The sequence below is a fragment of the Dreissena polymorpha genome, chromosome 15 (genome assembly GCF_020536995.1).
Source record: "Dreissena polymorpha isolate Duluth1 chromosome 15, UMN_Dpol_1.0, whole genome shotgun sequence".
NCBI classification, from domain to species: Eukaryota; Metazoa; Mollusca; class Bivalvia; order Myida; family Dreissenidae; genus Dreissena; species Dreissena polymorpha.
In genome coordinates, this window is record NC_068369.1 from 43673203 (window position 1) to 43692340 (window position 19138).

General features: G+C 35.6%; 2 protein-coding genes across 3 annotated transcripts in view; both read right to left on the reverse strand.

Moving 5' to 3' along the window:
* Positions 1–14565: 14565 nt before the first annotated feature.
* The window catches only part of LOC127860242 (glycerol-3-phosphate dehydrogenase [NAD(+)], cytoplasmic-like), a 45050-nt gene continuing 40477 nt past the window's right edge, over positions 14566–19138 (reverse strand). The window contains exons 8-9 of one of the 2 annotated variants that reach the window (XM_052398178.1): positions 18899–19005; positions 14566–15004 (exon numbers count right to left, since the gene is read on the reverse strand). In XM_052398178.1, coding sequence (XP_052254138.1) covers positions 14908–15004; positions 18899–19005 — 204 coding nt within the window. In that variant the 3' untranslated portion in view covers positions 14566–14907. Of the gene's footprint in view, positions 15005–18850; positions 19006–19138 lie in introns of both variants that reach the window. The other variant, XM_052398177.1, reaches the window with a different exon arrangement.
* Positions 15011–18819, reverse strand: LOC127860243 (uncharacterized). Its single transcript, XM_052398179.1, has 4 exons — positions 18707–18819; positions 18473–18520; positions 17003–17146; positions 15011–16810 (listed from the first exon to the last, which is right to left on the reverse strand). The coding sequence occupies exons 1-4, from the start codon at positions 18811–18813 to the stop codon at positions 16717–16719; spliced, it is 393 nt and encodes a 130-aa protein (XP_052254139.1). The 5' UTR covers positions 18814–18819; the 3' UTR covers positions 15011–16716.

A 19138-nucleotide genomic window follows, 5' to 3' on the forward strand; every position in this document is an offset into this window, starting at 1 on the left:
AACATAAATGAACATATTCACCACGTGGAGGTAGTCAAACCTCAAAGATCTGACCCTGAACCCAGTCGAAAGCGGAAAAATGAAAAGACGAAAGAAATCCAAAAGAAGAAAAGAATGTGTGGAGAAAATTATAAAGGTGTTAAGAAAAATAAAGAGGATGTAAAGGTGTATTGCATCGAACGAGATGGCAGGTTTCTGTGTCCATCTGGCTGTGGACGAAAGTGTCAAAAAAGCAAAGATACCAACTGTAAGTTGTTGGCAGAAGCAGATGGAGCAACGATATTTAACAACTTTTGGAAGCAAATGTCTTGGGCAGAGAAAAGATGCTATGTAACATCACATGTTGACAGATGTGAAGTTAAGCAAAGAACAACCGGTCCCGGAGAAAGCAGTCGAAGGAATTATTCGTACATTTATTTTTTGAAAAAAAGGCGGCGAAGCTGTAAAAGTATGCCAGTCTATGTTTAGTAGCACACTAGGCATGAATATAAAAACAATATATAATTGGTTAAACGAGTCCAAGGAGGACACACGAGATGATAATGAAATTGACGAGAACGAACGCACACCGTTAGAAGATGAGCGCAAAACATCAGCTAGAGTTTATCTAACCCAACAGCCTAAAGTCGAATCTCACAATTGTAGATCTAAAACAAAGAAGCAATATTAGAATCTGTGTTTGAAAGTAAGGCTCAATTGTATCGAGAATATCAACAAAAAACCAAGAGTGAAGGAAATAGTCCATACAACCAAACTGGGTTCTTTGAACTTTTTGAAAGTATGAATCTTGCAATGTGGAAGCCTTAAAAGGATCAGTGTGACAAGTGTGTTGAATTTGAAGCCGGAAATCTTGATAGAGAGGAGTACGAGAGTCACATCAAAAAGAAGGACGAAGCTCGACAGTGCAAAGCTGTAGACAAGGAAATTGCCCAAAAAGACGAGAGTGTAAAAGTGCTTACAATGGACTTACAGAGTTTGCTCATCTGTCCTCGTCTAGAAGCCAGTAGTCTTTATTATAAGATGAAACTGTCTTGCCATAATTTCACGATATATGATCTCGCATCGAATGTGGCACATAACTACTTCTGTCAAGAGGGAGAGGGCGAGTTAAATGCAAATGTTTTCGCTACACTCATCACTGATTACTTGGAAGGTATAGACACTTCAAAAGTCGCCACAGTTATAATATACAGTGACGGGTGTACCCATCAAAACAGGAACTGTACAGTGTCAAATGCACTTCTTCTGTGGGCGGCGAAACATGATATAGTAGTCTACCAGAAATATTTAGAAAGGGGTCACACTCAGATGGAGTGTGACTCGGTACACTCCGTAATAGAAAGAAAGATACGAAAGAAACCTATATATGTTCCTCAGATGTATGTCGACAATATCGCGCTCGCTAAAACAAAAAATCCAAAGTATAAAGTGAAATACCTTGATCACAACTTCTTTAATAACTATGAAGGCCTTAACTACTACACTTCAATTAGACCAGGACTAGGTGTAGGGTCATCTACTGTAACTGATATAAGAGTGTTAAGGTACAACACAAATGGAACAATTGAGTACAAACTTGATCACAGCGACATAGAATTTCTTTAAATACCGAGAGCCAGAGGCAACAGAACCAATAAATTGTCAGTTGAAGATGTGCCTAATAAACTCTACACAAGTAGTATCCCCATAAAGAAAGGGAAATACCAGCATCTCATGGAACTCAAATCAGTTATACCGAAAGACTTTCATGGGTTTTATGACAATCTGTCCCATGTTTAATGAACCTACTCTTTGCTGGAATGGAACTGTTTTTGTTCCAGGGCGGTACTGTACTGGTGTACAGCTCAAGTGATCATTAGTATCTTTTTGTTAAGAGATTCACGGAGTATTTTGATAATTGTGCATTCGTGAATGTGTCATTTGAATGCTTGCTCAATAGTACTTGACTAGTCAAATACAACAAATAGATTTTGAGGTTGTGCTTTAATGACATTAAAGTTTGCGTTAAAAGTTTACAATTTATAGTAAATAAAATGGTTCAGAATTATGATTTTATTTCTTGAGAGAAACTTTGATTACTGAAATTGCTGTTATCTAACATGTTGTTTGTTTTAACATAACCGGTTAAAAGTTTATTAGTGTTGAATCAAGCGCTCATAATTAGTTTTGCTTTTCTTCACAGAAACACTACATGTAGTTTGTTTTCACATAAGTGTTAAAAGTTGTTCGGATTGAATCCAAATATTTAAAATTATAATTGTTGTTCTTGAATACTGATATTATTCTTAGAAGATGTTCATCACATAAGACCTAACTGTTGGTTCATATTGAGTATTGATTTTCTTGAAACAACATAACATGTAGTTTGTTTTATCATAAGTGTTAAAAGTTGTTCATATTGAATCCAGTGTTCATAATTATAATTGTTGTTCTTGAATACTTACATTATTCTAAGGACATGCCAGTTTGTTTTTAATATAAACGTTAAACGTTGTTCATATTGATTTTAAGTGTTCATCATGAGTACTGCTTTTACTGAACCTATCCTAATGCTTAGAATGAGCATATCATTCGAATTGTAACTAAGTGTTATGACAGAAACAATTTAAACATTTCATAAGCTAGCTAAGCACATTTATAGATATCGAAGCTATTTAAGATTATAAATAATATAAATTTATCACAGTTTCAGATGAGTAAGAATTGAGTTATTTGAAATTAAAACAGCAAAAACACTGTTACTATTAGCATACATTCCCCCTTGTTATCAAAGATAGCATTAATAAAAAAAGTCACTTCTACTTTCTGATACTTGTTGTTCAGGAGGGTGTTCTAACTAATTGTTGAAAATTGGTAATATTTTAGACACTTTTAATCTGATTTTGGCAACATTTTTTTCAAATCCATTATGCAATATGAGATTTAGATGATAGATCTGCATTAGTTCAATTGAGTGTTTTAACCTAAAAGAAAACAACTCTAGTCCAGTTTGTTATTATTTTTTTTATTTGCTTAACACATTTAAACGAACATGTTGTGACTGAACAGCTTGTTAAGTAACAATATCAAAACTAATTGAATTCGGAATGTTGTTATTATTATTCAACATTCTTAAAATATTGTTTAACCGATAAATATTAATTTGATTTTGTTAATTTACTTAACAAGCTGTAAGAGTTCAACTTATTCCTGTAAAAATATTCCATTCATAGTCGTAGATGGTTCATTACATTTTTTGATTACGTATCAAGATGATCTTTTGGAGTTAATTGTTAACAAGTTTTGTTTTGTATTTAAATTCATTATTTTACTGGTAATAAAGTTAAGAAACTATCACAAATTTACTATGACGTGTCAGAATTATTTATCCCTCTGCACAATCCAATAATACCGAACTATACTGAACTGTCTAGTCTGAAAAATGATGCTTCAGTGACCGAGTGGTTAAGGTCGCTGACTTTAGATCACATACTCCTTACGGACGGACGGTAGTTCTACCTATCAGTCTAAACATGACAAAATATGCCCGAATATGACATGTGTCTTCTCCGACAATGACAAACTACAAAAGAAGTGGTCATATTATCAATTAATACATCCGTGCGACGTTAAACCAAACAGAAAAACGAAAATCAAATGAAAGCAGATATTCAAATGAGCGTCCATTTATGAGGAATACCTTTGATCAGCCTGGTTTAAATTTAACGATTAGGTCACATAAATAGCACAGAATATTACTTAATTATGAAAAACCCGTTCATTGATTTATTCGAAAATGGCGTAACTGGACGAAAAATTGAAAATTGCCATTGGCTTAAATTTCGAACTTGGCAGATCAAAAACGCATTTGGCGTATCTCAAACTCCAGCGATTTTAATTTCAAAACAAATATGAGAAAATTGCCTAACTCAAGCTTTGACTACAGAAACAGTCAAACGTCACTTTAAACATTATGACACATGTAGGGATATCTACAAAGTCATCACGCAAAGTTTTAGCTTCATTCTGTAATTTTTTTTAAAAAAATGAAGTTTTTTCCTTCTCCTGAAAACTTGTAAATTTTGAGGTTGGCCATTTTCGCGGGGAGGGGACGATATTAAATAACATTTCTTTAAACAACATTCCATTTTAAACACATATTTAACACCGTTTTCTCATTATACAAAAATATTCATTCCTACGCGGAACTATTTTTGCGGAAGCACAAATCCCCAAATCAGATGTGATGCGTCCTAGCATTGAGGTGACAATAACGTAGTGACGTCACCATCTATGTATAGAATGACCAGATTTGGTTTAAGTAGTATCATTTTCTTTTACATTTTGAAAACAGAGTATAAGTTTAGGCCCATAATAAATATATGACCTAAGGCTAAATCATGGACTCCAGATAATAGACTCAATATACGCTCCGTGGCTAAATGTATCAAAGAACAAGAAATATCTTTTAAAAAGATATACGGCGTAAATAGTTTAATGAATGAGATCAAGGATAGCGAATGTCTTTTTCTGTGCAGTTCTTAGCTGCATCACACGCAGTACGGGATGTTACGGGGAGTTTTCGCGGCTTATTTTACATTATAACATATTGCTGGTCATAAACCTATAGATACAAAACAGAAAACCAAAAGAAGAATGGAAGTGAAATTTAAACATATGAGTCAACCGGCCACACGAGAACAAACCTGTTTTAGTGGTCTGTCGGGCATTGCTATTTGATTCGATTATTAACAGTATCGAGAATCATCGTGCTCATGCTTAAAGTGATATTATGGGCATTTTGCACTGTTGAATTGAGCTGAAAAGAATTAACAGGTCAAAATAGTTAGTTAAAATGTGGTTACTGATCAATTATCTGCAACTCACCTTGCTACCAGTTGTTTATAAAAATATATTTTATATTCGATATTCTTACGTGACCCACCCAGTCCTGTAAGCCGAAATGATCCGTAAAACAATATTGTGTCTTTGTGTCGTATGAACAAATCTGCACTAAAACTAAATTTAGGTTCAACTCGTAAACGCATGATCAGTTGTCAAACGAAAGTACGGTTAATATTCCAATGCATTATTTTTCTCTTTCTGGTATATTGTTTTAGTATGTTGATGCTGCATTAATTACTATAAGTGTATATGAAGTAGAAACATCAAAAATAATCAACGGTTGCGATAGACACCTATAAACTGTTACATGCTCATAATATCACTTTAGTACATTAGGCAATATGGTGGAATAATTGTTAAATTTATTAAAAATAATATTTATCATTGTATTGTTGAAAACACATTAAGAATCTATTATTGACATACCATAATTATATTGCTGAATATCTTCTTTTAACATATTTCTGGTCTAAAGAAAATTCCAGGTAACCTAGTTCACGGATAGCGTCTTTATTATATAACGATTATTTTACTGACCGCGAACTCCGGTGATGACCTGTATATAAACTCTGAATGTCCGCGACTTGACCCGAAACCTCGCGGGTTGAAATGCAATTCTTTAAAGTGAGGCCTCGCTTCCACTGCTCTTTATACTTTTACATGTTAACATGTTGACAGGAATATGGAAGTAAGTACTAAATATGAGAACATAGCCTTTTAAGTATAAACGCTTTTGCGCTGGTAATACTCTGAAAATAAAAGGTGTACGCACAAACTGTATTGATGTCGAGAATTGAGTGTAAAACTGTTCTATCTATTAAGCCTTTTCATTAGAGATAAAATTGTTTCATACAGTAAAACAGTGGTACAAAGACGCGGATATGTTTCCAATGTTCTGGTGGTATACTCAAATCAGCCAATGGAATAAATGAAGTGTATTCATTCGTACCTAGCCGCGGGAAATTTTATTTGAATTTTATTGGACACTTACAAAGGTCAAGTCAGGGTGAAAAGCTGGCTTATGCAGCTTACGCCGAAAAAATAGCAACGGTAAAATTATTGCACCACGCGGCTAGGCTCTAATCACGTGGTTGGTAATGAAGGCAGGGATTTTGAGAAGCGTATGGCAAGCGGTTCGACGTATAATCCCAAGAAACTAGGTTTCAAGAACCCAAGTTTTCAAATGAGAACCTAGGTTTTCATGAGAACCTAGGTTCTCATTTGAAAACCTAGGTTCTCATGAGAACCTAGGTTCTCATTTAAAAACCTAGGTTTTTATGAGAACCTAGGTTCTCAGAATGAGAACCTAGGTTCTCATAAAAAACCTAGTTTCTTGGGATTATGCGTCGAACTGCTTGCCATATCCGTGGTTTTCATTTGGGAACAGTAATATGACTGTATTTTGACAAGTCAGCACATGCTTTTGACAAGATAACACGACTGTTTGACATAATAAGACTGTATTTTGACAAGTCAGCACCAGATTTAGACAAGATTGCACGACGGTTCGACATAATAGGACTGTGTTTTGACAAGTCAGCACATGATTTTGACAAGATAACACGAATGTTTGACATAATATGACTGTATTTTGACAAGTCAGCACATGATACGACGGTTCGACATAATAGGACTATATTTTGACAAGTCAGCACATGATTTTGACAAGATAGCACGACTGTTCGACATAATAAGACTGTGTTTTGACAAGTCAACACCACATTTGGACAAGATAGCATGACAATTTGACAAGTCAACACCACATTTGGACAAGATTACACGACGGTTTGACATAATAGGAATGTATTTCGACAAATCAACACCACATTTGGACAAGATAACACGACGGTTTGACATAATACGACACCTTCTTAAGAAGACAGAAAGAAATGTGACAACGTAAGACTATGGCGTTCCATACTCATACATCATGGAGAGTAACGTAATGAATAGACCCGTGGTGTCCGACGATGCATATATGTACGCTTAGTACTGACAAACCAGCTAACCAGGAAATGAGTGAGTTGGTTAACATGTGCTTATTGCTTATATATTGTCAGTTATGTATATGTAACGATGAACTGTAAATGTTCAAGTTATATGAATAAACTTTCTGTTCTGTTAACGAACAGCCGAGATATGAATGAAATACTGTTGGACAACGCAAAACTTCAAACTAAATGCACCTGCTTATCTGCACTTGTGCATTGATTATTAAGTGCGCGCGAGCGAGAAATTCAAGCATTATTAGTTAATACATACATGATCTCCTATTGTCTTTATTGCTAGAGAGCGACTCCAGCTTTATGAAACAACGATTGTCTTTTATTTTATGCTTTCCGGGGGTTTATAGAGAAATATCAGTCAAATAAAACTGGTATTTCACTGTTGTAAGCAGTGAAAAATAACAGTGAAAAATATCGATATTTTTCACTGTTTTCCTGTGAAATGACGTCATTTTTTCGACGAATTGACGCGATCCAGCGAAATTATCCAGTTAAACTCTTTTACAATGTAAATAAACGGTGAAAAAAATGCATAAAATAAAAAGAAAATTTGTTTTTGCGCCACTCGTGAAAATATTATTTTATATGATCACTCGTGAAATAAAATCGATATTCCATCGAATCCAACAATTATCCTCTATGTATTTGTGTAATTGTGAGGCCAGCGATTGAATCGAGCTTTATGGCTCGCACTGGTCTTATGTGTTCGCAATAGTACGAGACCAGCAAGCGGTTCCAGCACCTTTGATCTCTGGTATGTCTGTTATAAGATCGAGCGATTCATGCATAATAATACACGTGGTCTGTTTGTACTCGCATGTAACTACTGACAGATGAGGATAACAGGGCTGGCATGTTGCACGTCCGTCTATAACATTAAAGGCGTAAGCTTCTATAAATAGGTGTTCCTACTATGATCATAGGATGTCCGTTCCTGATTTCCCACGAGTTTAAATATTATGGAAATCCGAAGGCTATCACAGCAGATTGCTTGTTAGCAACAAGAGTAGTATTATTCATAACAATATTTTTGGTTGCTATTGTAAGTGATTTTCATTCAACGAAATTCTAAGACCATTATTTATTTAAAATAGCGAATAAGGTGTTACCTCGAGTGCTTGTGAAATAGTAAAGCGCATTTAAGACGCTTAATTCGGTTAAATAGATGCTTTATTCAGTTAAATACGGATTTTAAAAAATGTCAATCTCTTGTTGACGCTTCTCTTGCTGCAAGTAAGTTAACTGTGAAGTGCGTTTTGTACACGTTATAGCGATGTCAAGAGCGTTATAAGTTCATTTGCCATGCTTTTTTGGTATAAAAAAAAACGTTCAGAGTGACGTGGATTTCTCACTTCATATTGAGATATAGAGGATTATTTGTGAATTTGTGGCGCTTTTCTTGGCGTAAATTCATAGGGAAGTGCGTTTTGTGACACTTGTTCTTGATATCAAGGCGTAAATAGTGAATTGCGTTTGTGACACTTTCTTGGAATTAAGTTTTTTTAAACCATTTCTTGATACCAATAAATTTAATTGTGCTTTTGTAACGCTGAATTCGTGTTATCAAAACAATTGTTATATTTAGGCGATTTTTGTACGTGTTTTTGCATTTCATACAGGTTAAATAAATTAATTGATGCCAAGAATTTTTATTGTGAAGTGCATTTGAGATACTTATTTGAGTATACCAATAATTAGTATTTTCTTAAGTTTTTCTTTTCATTAAAAAAAACAAACAAATTTTGTGATATATTTGATGCTCTCCTTCATTTGTTTAGTATCTTTTTTTGACATATAGTTTTACTTTCTCCATAAGTCAGGATAGTCACAGAGCATATATAGATGGTATAGATCGCCGTGTCAGGAGCCTTTTTGGTTTCCATTTTCAGGTTTTAAGTTGCAGAAGAGTCCGTCAGCGTTAATAGCCGTTGCTTCCAACCGCATGAAGTAGACAATGCCTGGTGATCATGAACCTCTACGGTTTTGCCTGTATCTGGTAAGCAAACACTTAAATACGTATAAAATCGACATGTACACCAATACAATATTACCATCTTATAATATATAATAAACATGAAGTGTCAGTTAGGATATGCACCAACTAACAATCTCTATTTTAGCAGTGATGTCAGCAATGGTTGTACATGACATTAGTTTTTTTCTGAAGGAAACTGAACGTATGCCTTGTTATGTGTTATTCATACATTTATAGCTCATGATATGAAAATTAAGTCCTTCAAATTTGGTTCATAAACAGGTTCATTAAGTTGAAAACTTCAGAACATTGTTATTTGAACACATTAATTCAGAAACATCTGATCTACTTTTTAAAATAGTGTATCAGAACTATTTCTTTGGTGCTAAGCAATTGACCTTATCGCAACATCCGGGCACTTGCGTCAGTTAGAGTTACATGCCCCTTGACGACGGTGAAAACAAAAGCGCTGTCGCCATTTTATTTGCATTGAAATATTTAACACTGCTCGCAATTTTCTTAAGTTAAGGCACATCTTCGCGACCATTTTTTAGAATAAAAATACCCAGAAATAGAAATTCTTTCATAATAAATTTAATTTCATGAACGAACACAAATAAGGATGAAAACAAACAACCAATAAATTTTAAATATATGCAACATATAGTAGCTGGTTTGAACCTCTATATTTGTTACCTTATTACCTTGTTACGTATTAAATAAATTCTCATGATAAATGTTATTGTTTTTATTTAATTCACACCAATTTCGACACTTTTTGTTTCCGCATGTTAGGCAACCTCCGCGCAGAGATTTGACTGGAACCAGCATAGCTGGATCTAATCCCTGCCATCATACACAACCACGTGATGATAGCTGAGCCACGTGATACAATAATCGCGTCTAACAGTTACAACGTCATAGAAAACAATGCCGAAAAAGAACGTGCCGTATAATTGTTTCCTTTGTTAAAACAAGAGTTTAATGTTTAACCGGAAAATAAGAGCCATATATGTATAATGATCTAAACTCCCTGCCGTTATTACCAACTAAGTCATAATAGTCGAACCACGTGGGCGTCTTACAGTATCAACGGTTATTTTTAAATTTGTCAACAGTTATTTTTACTTTTTTAATTAAAGTAATTTTTTTTATTATGAACCTAAACTTATACACTATTTTCAAAATATAAAATAAAATAATATTCCTTTTCATAATATAATACTTAAAAAAATAAAATAACATCCTACCGAATCTGGTAGGATTTTCTTGTGATGGCAGAGGTTGTATGTGAGAGCATGGAACGACAACTCTGCGTGGAGATTGCATGTTAGGTATTTGAATGCCCCTTTCTTCATCACAAACCGATTATCTCGTTATGATCGGATACTGTCCAGACAAAGAAAACACGGTGTCATAAAGCCAGCTGGGGACCTATACTTGGGGCTCTGCATAAACCACATGTGGTCATTAAACACAATTTATGATACCTCTATGTCATCTCTTGTCATACTGAGCAGTCATTTAAGCCAAAAATTTTATGCCGAAATAATTGAATATACAAACTTTGCTTTATAAAACACGTTGACACCTTAAATAAACATTGAATTAAATTAAATGCAATATGTTTCATTTGATTGTTTGCATCATTCTTAAAATCGTGTAAGCTTTTGTATTCTGGTGTTAAAATGCCCCTTTGTTTTGCATAATCCGATTATCTCGTTTTGATCAAATATTGTCCAAACTTAACTGACAAAAAGGTGTCAAACCACACTGGGTGGCCCAGACAGTGTCATTTAACACGATAGATGCCACCATGTCTCCTCTTTCTGGTAGTATTAAGCAGTCATTTGGATGAATAATTAACGCCGATGTACTTAACAGTTGCTTAAATTAGATATGTGACATATGGTCAAATAAAAAGTCATGTCCAATTTAGATTATCAGAAATTTACACCGTAAAGATACTAGCCCGATTAATTTATTAAAGTATTTAATAATTATAAAATTTACGTAAAAAAACAAGTAACGTATTTAGCGTGTATCAGTTAATTAAAAAGACGTCATTCCGTATTAAGATTTAATGTTACGACAATAAACGATCGACATCATAAAAAAGAAATTACGTTTGACAGCAACGGGGGTAAATAATGTTTGACAAACAAATATTTATACAGATATATGTGTGTTAATTTTAATATTTGTCACTCGTACTCATTACAATGAACACAACTAAGGCTTTCAGTAAGTCATGTACCAGATTCCCTACGTATTTTACAGCTTCACATTAGCATGATAAATTGACATAGTAGAAATATAATTATAATGTTCGAAGATGAATGAACCCTGAAAAGAACGACAATACTCATTACATCAACATCTACAAGGATACTCCCATTATTACAGAATAAACGAATTTACCCGGTGTCTCAGTGAGAAAGTTAATCATGAATGTCGTCGTACTCGATCATCGGCCACTTGGTCGGGTCATCCAGCTTGCAATTTGTACGGACATTCATTAAGTCCAATTAGTTTTATTTTCTGATCATATCGGGCTTTCGAAGTGCAATCAAACCCTTCATAATAGTCAAAAGACATTTTAAACACCAATTACAGGACATTTAATTACCTATCGACTTCCCAATAGGAATGCAATTGACGAAATATCAGCAGAGGTGCTTAATCAGCGTAGTAAATCGACCGTATCTAGGGCATTGTTTTCACCGTCGCTAAGGGACTGCCCCTTTTGTGACGTCATCGCGATAAGGTCAATTGTTGTTGTTTATTTTTCAAAATAATGTTGATTGTTGAAACAATTACTTCCGTTCAAATTTGCTTGTTTATACAGATATAAGAGTAAAAAAATTTCAATAACGTAAGAAACCTATTTTAAACAGGGTTTTAAGATAAAACTGCAATAATGTGACAATCTGCAAAATATGGGAAAATAAGGGGAATAAATCTAAAAAAAATATGCAAGGTATCGTATATTTGTTGAATTATCAAAGATAATAATATAATAAATATTTTCTTCCCAGGTCTGTGTTACAAACTGACAGGAAAAATGAATGTTGAATATACTCAGAGAAGTGACCACACTGACTCACAATAACTCCATATTTGCAAACACTTGTATTTTAATCATCTTTTTAACAGGTCTTTTTAAGGGGTTTGTTTTAAGATGTGTTGAATGTTTCAATAAGAAGCGATTTGAGTGAGATATGTATAGTTTTCATGAGGGCTGGGTCAGCATCATGGAGAAATTCTTCCAGCATGTAAACCTTCACATTAATTCCAATAATTCCCTGTTCTTAAGAATAGATTGAACTGAACGGAACATGTTAGCAGTACTTTTTAAATACATGTATTTTGAAATAAGTATATTTCAGTTGGAAAACACCTGATTATATTACAACATATCACACTATTTTAACTATACAATAAATCCTACTTAATCTTACTTATATTTAACTAAGTACCATTTTAAAATTTTAATATTTACTTTTCAAGCTTGCAGCATCCGTGCAAATCCTAGCTACTTCCATAATCAATTGGTTATGGTTTCCAATAATAACGTTTCACAGAAAGACTCAATAACGTTAAACTTATAAGTTGCATAGTTCCTTATGATAAAAAGAGTATTTAATAAAAGCCATATCCATGAATACAGAACCAATTACTTTTTTTCAGAATCTGGTCGATTCTTTTATTATCAATTTACAGAGCCATCGCACAATAAAATTAGATGCACACTAAACTAAAATTAAGTCAATTCAATTTAATGGAACTGACAGAGTTATAGCTGTTGTAAAAGACTTCATGTTGCTTTCAAATACTTGATTTACATTTAACACGGGTATTTGGAATAACCTTACTTTGTTTTTTTAATTATAACTTACTTTGATCCCACATGAAACTCCTTAAAGGGACTGTGAACCACCACGACGAAGAAAAGAAAAGTTGCAAAATACCGTATTTTTTTACAATTATTAGTTTATATTGATTAAAATATCACGACTGGTGTATTACATTACTTGAAAAAAGTTGTTAAGTTTTCATATGTTCAGCATATTTGATAATAAATTTTACTGGGTATGTCTACCAGGTCTCTACCAGTTAACTATAAACAACGCCAGTAGATTGATCAGCATCGTCACGTGGTAAACCCAAGAATGCAAATTGTGCATGCGTTGTGAATTGTATATATTTTATATATAAAATGATCAATCTGCTTGCATTATTTATAGTGTGTACATAGTTATGTCACCTATTTTCGCGATGTACTTTCGATTATACATCGCGAAATTTTATTACCTAATATACTTTAATTATGAACTTTTTTCAAGTAATGTTATATACCAGTCGTGATATTTTTATCAATATAAACTAATAATTGTAAAAAAAGTGGTATTTTACATTTTTTCTTTTCGTCGTCGTCGTGGTTGACAGTCCCTTTAAGAGCTCACACGCCCTTCCATAAACACTGTGTTATATAAATTCTCAACAATAAACAAACACATCTTTCAATTTACTTTAAACAAGGACCTTACCCTGGCTGCAGATCAGCCACATCAGAAAACTGTGTGAGCTCTAACGGAGGTTTGATTCGGATCAAGTTATGGTAATATTCGCCTAACTTCTTCTAAGGCAAGCTCCAATTTTTCAAATGGAATGACTTGTGTATAACATAGGAGCATTATCTGAAGAGCCGCATGTGAAGATCACTTAAATTTTTCATGACAAATATTAAATATCTGTGAAACCATTGTTTAAGAGACCAATTTGATTTATCTTTCAAGAAGACCACTTCAGATTATGACATAACAAGGGACAAAATTGTCACAAAACCAGGTTTTCATTGTGAAAAAAAAATCTGATAAAGGGAGAAACTAAAACTGAACTTTTGAAATGACCAAAAAAAATTAACCCCCTTTGTAAGTTTTTTTTTTTTTTTTAATCTATTTTTAGTCGTGGCGACCTTGACATTGGAGATATTGACGTGATTCTTTCGTGGGACACACCGTCCCATGATGGTGAACAAATGTGCCAAATGATTTTAAAATCTCACAATGAATGACATAGTTATGGCCAGGACAAGCTCATTTATGGCCATTTTTGACCTTTGAACTCAAAGTGTGACCTTGACCTTGGAGATATCGACGTAATTATTTCGCGCGACACACCGTCCAATGATGGTGAACAAATGTGCCAAATGATTTTAAAATCTGACGATGAACGACATAGTTATGGCTCGGACAAGCTCATTTATGGCCATTTTTGACCTTTGAACTCAAAGTGTGACCTTGACCTTGGAGATATCGACGTAATTATTTCGCGCGACACACCGTCCAATGATGGTGAACAAATGTGCCAAATGATTTTAAAATCTGACAATGAACGACATAGTTATGGCCCGGACAAGCTTATTCCGCCAGCCCGCCAGCCCGCCAGCCAGCCAGCCAGCCCGCCAGCCAGCCAGCCCGCCAGCCCGCCCGCATTCGCCAATCTAATAACCAGTTTTTTCCTTCGGAAAACCTGGTTAACAAATATGCGCATGCTGGGCCTTATGATATCAGATCATTTGTTATAGCTTTTCTAGTAAAATTACTTTATATAGCACATAACCTTAGGGAAACTGCCCTAGTTTGTTTTTTTCTAATTTCAGCTTAAGTAGAGTGCATATGAAGTTAAACAAAACTATTTCATCAATTTCAGAGATTTATTCTTTTGAAGTTAACAAAATCCTCCAAGTGGTAAATAAGGAGTCATTTAAATGAAACCTTGATGCGTAGCTGGTGATAATGAAAGCTCACAGAAAAATATTTGCAATCCCTTTAAATTTATTTATAACTTTAATTCATTCATAATCTATCACCATTCGAATAAAATCATTAAACATAACTACAGTATTAGACATCTTATCTGCAATATAATATAAAACTTATCACAATTAATTACCAACAGTCACTAAACCTGAGCTAAATAGACAAACCATTCATTTTAAGATGGCTGTTTAAACAAGTCAATACTGTATTTATGCAATTACATATGTTCTGGGTGATTCTTCAGACAGTTGATAAATTCTTCCACTGGCAATTGACCCTTGCATATCTTGTGAACAGCAGTGAACATTGGGAATCTGAAAACAAACACCAAGTCTTGTATTCAACAATTAAAAAATGTTAAATGTCAACACCATGTCTTAAACACAACAGATAACATAGCTTCATGTCAAAACATATCTTGAACAAAACTGTTAACGCAATGTCTTCAAAACAACAGTTAACATGACTTACTGTCAAAACAATATTGTGTATACAACCGTTACAGTCTGCTTAACTAACTTTTTTGTCTTTAGCCAATCATTCTGTGAAGCATTCAACATGTCGTAGCCAGAGAAAGAAGAAAAGTTTATAAATATTTTACATTTACATTATCATGAAACATATATACATAAAGTATTTGTATGGATATTATGGGTTTCAAATGTAGTGTTCACACTTTAATTTCATTATAGATTTACTGGCATTAAGGACTACGTTCACTCCGAGAGTTCTACACTTTTTTTAAAAACTTTATTTCGCTCCCATGGTGCAATAAGGTACCATGTGAGATTGACATAAGAAGGCACATGGTATCTTTTTGCACCAAGGGACAAATTTTCATTATTTTAAAATCTGGTTTTTACCCTTGAAAAAAAAAACGCAATAACAAAACCAGGACAAACTCATTTGCCAAAAATTTTCCAATTCACTTGCATTAAATGTAGGCAATATTCAAAAATCTATTTTGACATTTTTCATTTTCAAAGTTCACTGATAATGTTTCAGTATCGCAAGTTTAACTATTATTGTAACACGCATTGTCAGTTTTAGTGAAATGCATGCACAAAAGGAGAAAAGACAAGGGCATTACTTTATTTATGGGTAGCCCCCTACAAATCGGACAAAATGCAACATACGTCTTATATTTCACCTATTTAGCTAACACAGATGAATCCATTGAACTTAATGGTGGCCCTGACTTTTCAGTTATTGAACACAGGTTGAAAAGGTTTTCAATTTCTTACTGATTTTTCTGTGACAAACCAACACCTGGTGTTAAGGAATATCAATTTACAGCCCATATTTGCAGGTTTCAATCTAAATAATTGATAATAATGATAAATAATATAACAGTCATTTCTTAATTTCAAAGCTATCAAAAACAAATAGTCAAACTATTTACTAATTTTATAAAAAGCCATGCATCAATATAAGTTTGTTAGCCAGATTATTGACTTTCTCTACGGGAGATCAATACCAATAGAAAATATGTAAAGGAAGTAACTGCAATTGGTGTTGCTGTAAACATTTACCCGTGAAGTGTGTAAATTGGTTAATTTGTGTGTGTATTTTCTAACAGTTTTTTACCTGATCTTTTTTCATTGCAAATTGTGCTATCAATAAACTATTTTTTTATTGCCTGTACTAAGATATAATCACATTGAAAATCAGATGATTGCTTAATTTTAGAGACTGCTTTTAACATTGCTTACTGTCAACACAATGTCTTGCATACAATGGTTAACACGACCTCCTGTCAACACAATGTTTGTATAAAACAATGAACATGACCTACGGTCATTACAATTAATTGTATACAAAAATTAACATTACACACTGTCAACACAATGTCTAAAACTAATATACATCAGTTATAATGACTGTCAACAGAAACATTTTCTAACTCAATTTAATCAGTTTTACTAGGACAACTTTCCGCCCTTGCGGCCACGTTCAAAATTATACATGACAACTTTGTATTCTGTTGCTATGACATGTGAGTGTGTGATTGACTATGCCGGTATACCTATCCTCTGTGCCCCATGTGAGTGTGTGATTGACTGCCGGTATACCTGTCCTTCATGCCCCATGTGAGTGTGTGATTGACTATGCCGGTATACCTATCCTCCATGCCCCATGTGGGTGTGTGATTGACTATGCCGGTATACCTATCCTCCATGCCCTTTGTGAGAGTGTGATTGACTATGCCGGTATACCTATCCGCCATGCCCAATGCGAGTGTGTGATTGACTATGCCGGTATACCTATCCTCCATGCCCAATGCGAGTGTGTGATTGACTATGCCCGTATACCTATCCTCCATGCCCAATGTGAGTGTGTGATTGACTATGAGGGTATACCTATCCTCCATGCCCTTTGTGAGTGTGTGATTGACTATGCTGGTATACCTTTCCCCCATGCCCCATGTGAGTGTGTGATTGACTATGAGGGTATACCTATCCTCCATGCCCCATGGGAGTGAGTGATTGACTATGCTGGTATACATATCCTCCATGCCCCATGGGAGTGTGTGATTGACTATGCTGGTATAACTATCCCCCATGCCCCATGTGAGTACGTGATTGACTATGAGGGTTTACCTTTCCTCCATGCCCCATGTGAGTGTGTGATTGACGATGAGGGTATACCTATCCTCCATGCCCCATGTGAGTGTGTGATTGACTATGCTGGTAAACCTGTCCCCCATGCCCTATGCGAGTGTGTGATTGACTATGAGGGTATACCTGTCCTCCATGCCCCATGTGAGTGTGTGATTGACTATGCAGGTATACCTATCCCCCATGCCCCATGTGAGTGTGTGATTGACTATAAGGGTATACCTATCCTCCATGCCCCATGTGAGTGTGTGATTGACTATGCTGGTAAACCTGTCCCCCATGCCCTATGCGAGTGTGTGATTGACTATGAGGGTATACCTGTCCTCCATGCCCCATGTGAGTGTGTGATTGACTATGCAGGTATACCTATCCCCCATGCCCCATGTGAGTGTGTGATTGACTATAAGGGTATACCTATCCTCCATGCCCCATGTGAGTGTGTGATTGACGATGAGGGTATACCTATCCTCCATGCTCCAAGGGAGTGTGTGATTGACTATGCCAGTATACCTGTCCTCGGTGCCCTATGTGAGTGTGTGATTGACTATGAGGGTATACTTATCCTCCATGCTCCAAGGGAGTGTGTGATTGACTATGAGGGTATACCTATCCTCCATGCCCCATGCAAGTGTGTGATTGACTATGAGAGTATACCTGTCCTCCATGCCCTTTGTGAGTGTGTGATTGTCTATGAGGGTATACCTGTCCTCCATGCCCTTTGTGTATGATTGACTATGAGGGTATACCTGTTCTCCATGCCCAATGTGAGTGTGTGATTGACTATGCCGGTATACCTGTCCTCCATGCCCCATGTGAGTGTGTGATTGACTATGCCGGTATACCTATCCTCCATGCCCAATGCGAGTGTGTGATTGACTATGAGGGTATACCTGTCCTCAATGCCCTTTGTGAGTGTGTGATTGACTATGAGGGTATTCTCCATGCCCCATGTGAGTGTGGGATTGACTATGAGGGTATACCTATCCTCCATGCCCCATGTGTGTGATTGACTATGAGGGTATACCTATCCTCCATGCCCCATATGAGTGTGTGATTGACTATGCTGGTATACCTATCCTCCATGCCCCATGTGAGTGTGTGATTGACTATGAGGGTATACCTATCCTCCATGCCCCATGTGTGTGATTGACTATGCTGGTATACCTATCCTCCATGCCCCATGTGAGTGTGTGATTGACTATGCCGGTATACCTATCCTCCATGCCCCATGTGAGTGTGTGATTGACTATGCCGGTATACCTATCCTCCATGCCCCATGCAAGTGTGTGATTGACTATGCCGTTATACCTGTCCTCCATGTCCTTTGTGTGTGATTGACTGCCGGAATACCTATCCTACATGCCCCATGTGAGTGTGTGATTGACTATGAGGGTATACCTATCCTCCATGCCCCATGTGAGTGTGTGATTGACTATGCCGGTATAACTATCCTCCATGCCCCATGTGATTGTGTGATTGACTATGCCGGTATAACTATCCTCCATGCCCCATGTGAGTGTGTGATTGACAATGCCGGTATACCTATCCTCCATGCCCCATGTGAGTGTGTGATTGTCAATGCCGGTATACCTATCCTCCATGCCCTTTGATTTGAGCATGAAGTTCACCTCCTCTGCTGTAGGTGGACCCTGCAGCTTCTGACCATTCAACATCTCCTTCTCCAGCTCCTCAATGCTCTACAACAATAGTTGCCTCAGTAATGTTCACTGCCTCAATTGCATAAACAAGTGAATATGGTTATATAAAACTGGTCAAGTCTACAAACCAGATGTTTAAAGACACATTTGCCTCCCCCCACCCACACAGGCC

What these genes read in the sequence shown, in the direction of transcription:
- LOC127860243 (XM_052398179.1), bottom strand. Translation starts at nt 18,813, where the DNA reads ATGGAGGATAGTTATACCGGCATAGTCAATCACACAATCACATGGGGC. An exon ending in ACATGGGGCATGGAGGATAG is followed by an intron (nt 18,521 to 18,706) that starts GTATACCCTCAT and finishes CATGGAGGATAG; the next exon opens with GTATACCGGCATAGTCAATC. An exon ending in ACATGGGGCATGGAGGATAG is followed by an intron (nt 17,147 to 18,472) that starts GTATACCAGCAT and finishes CATGGAGGATAG; the next exon opens with GTATACCCTCATAGTCAATC.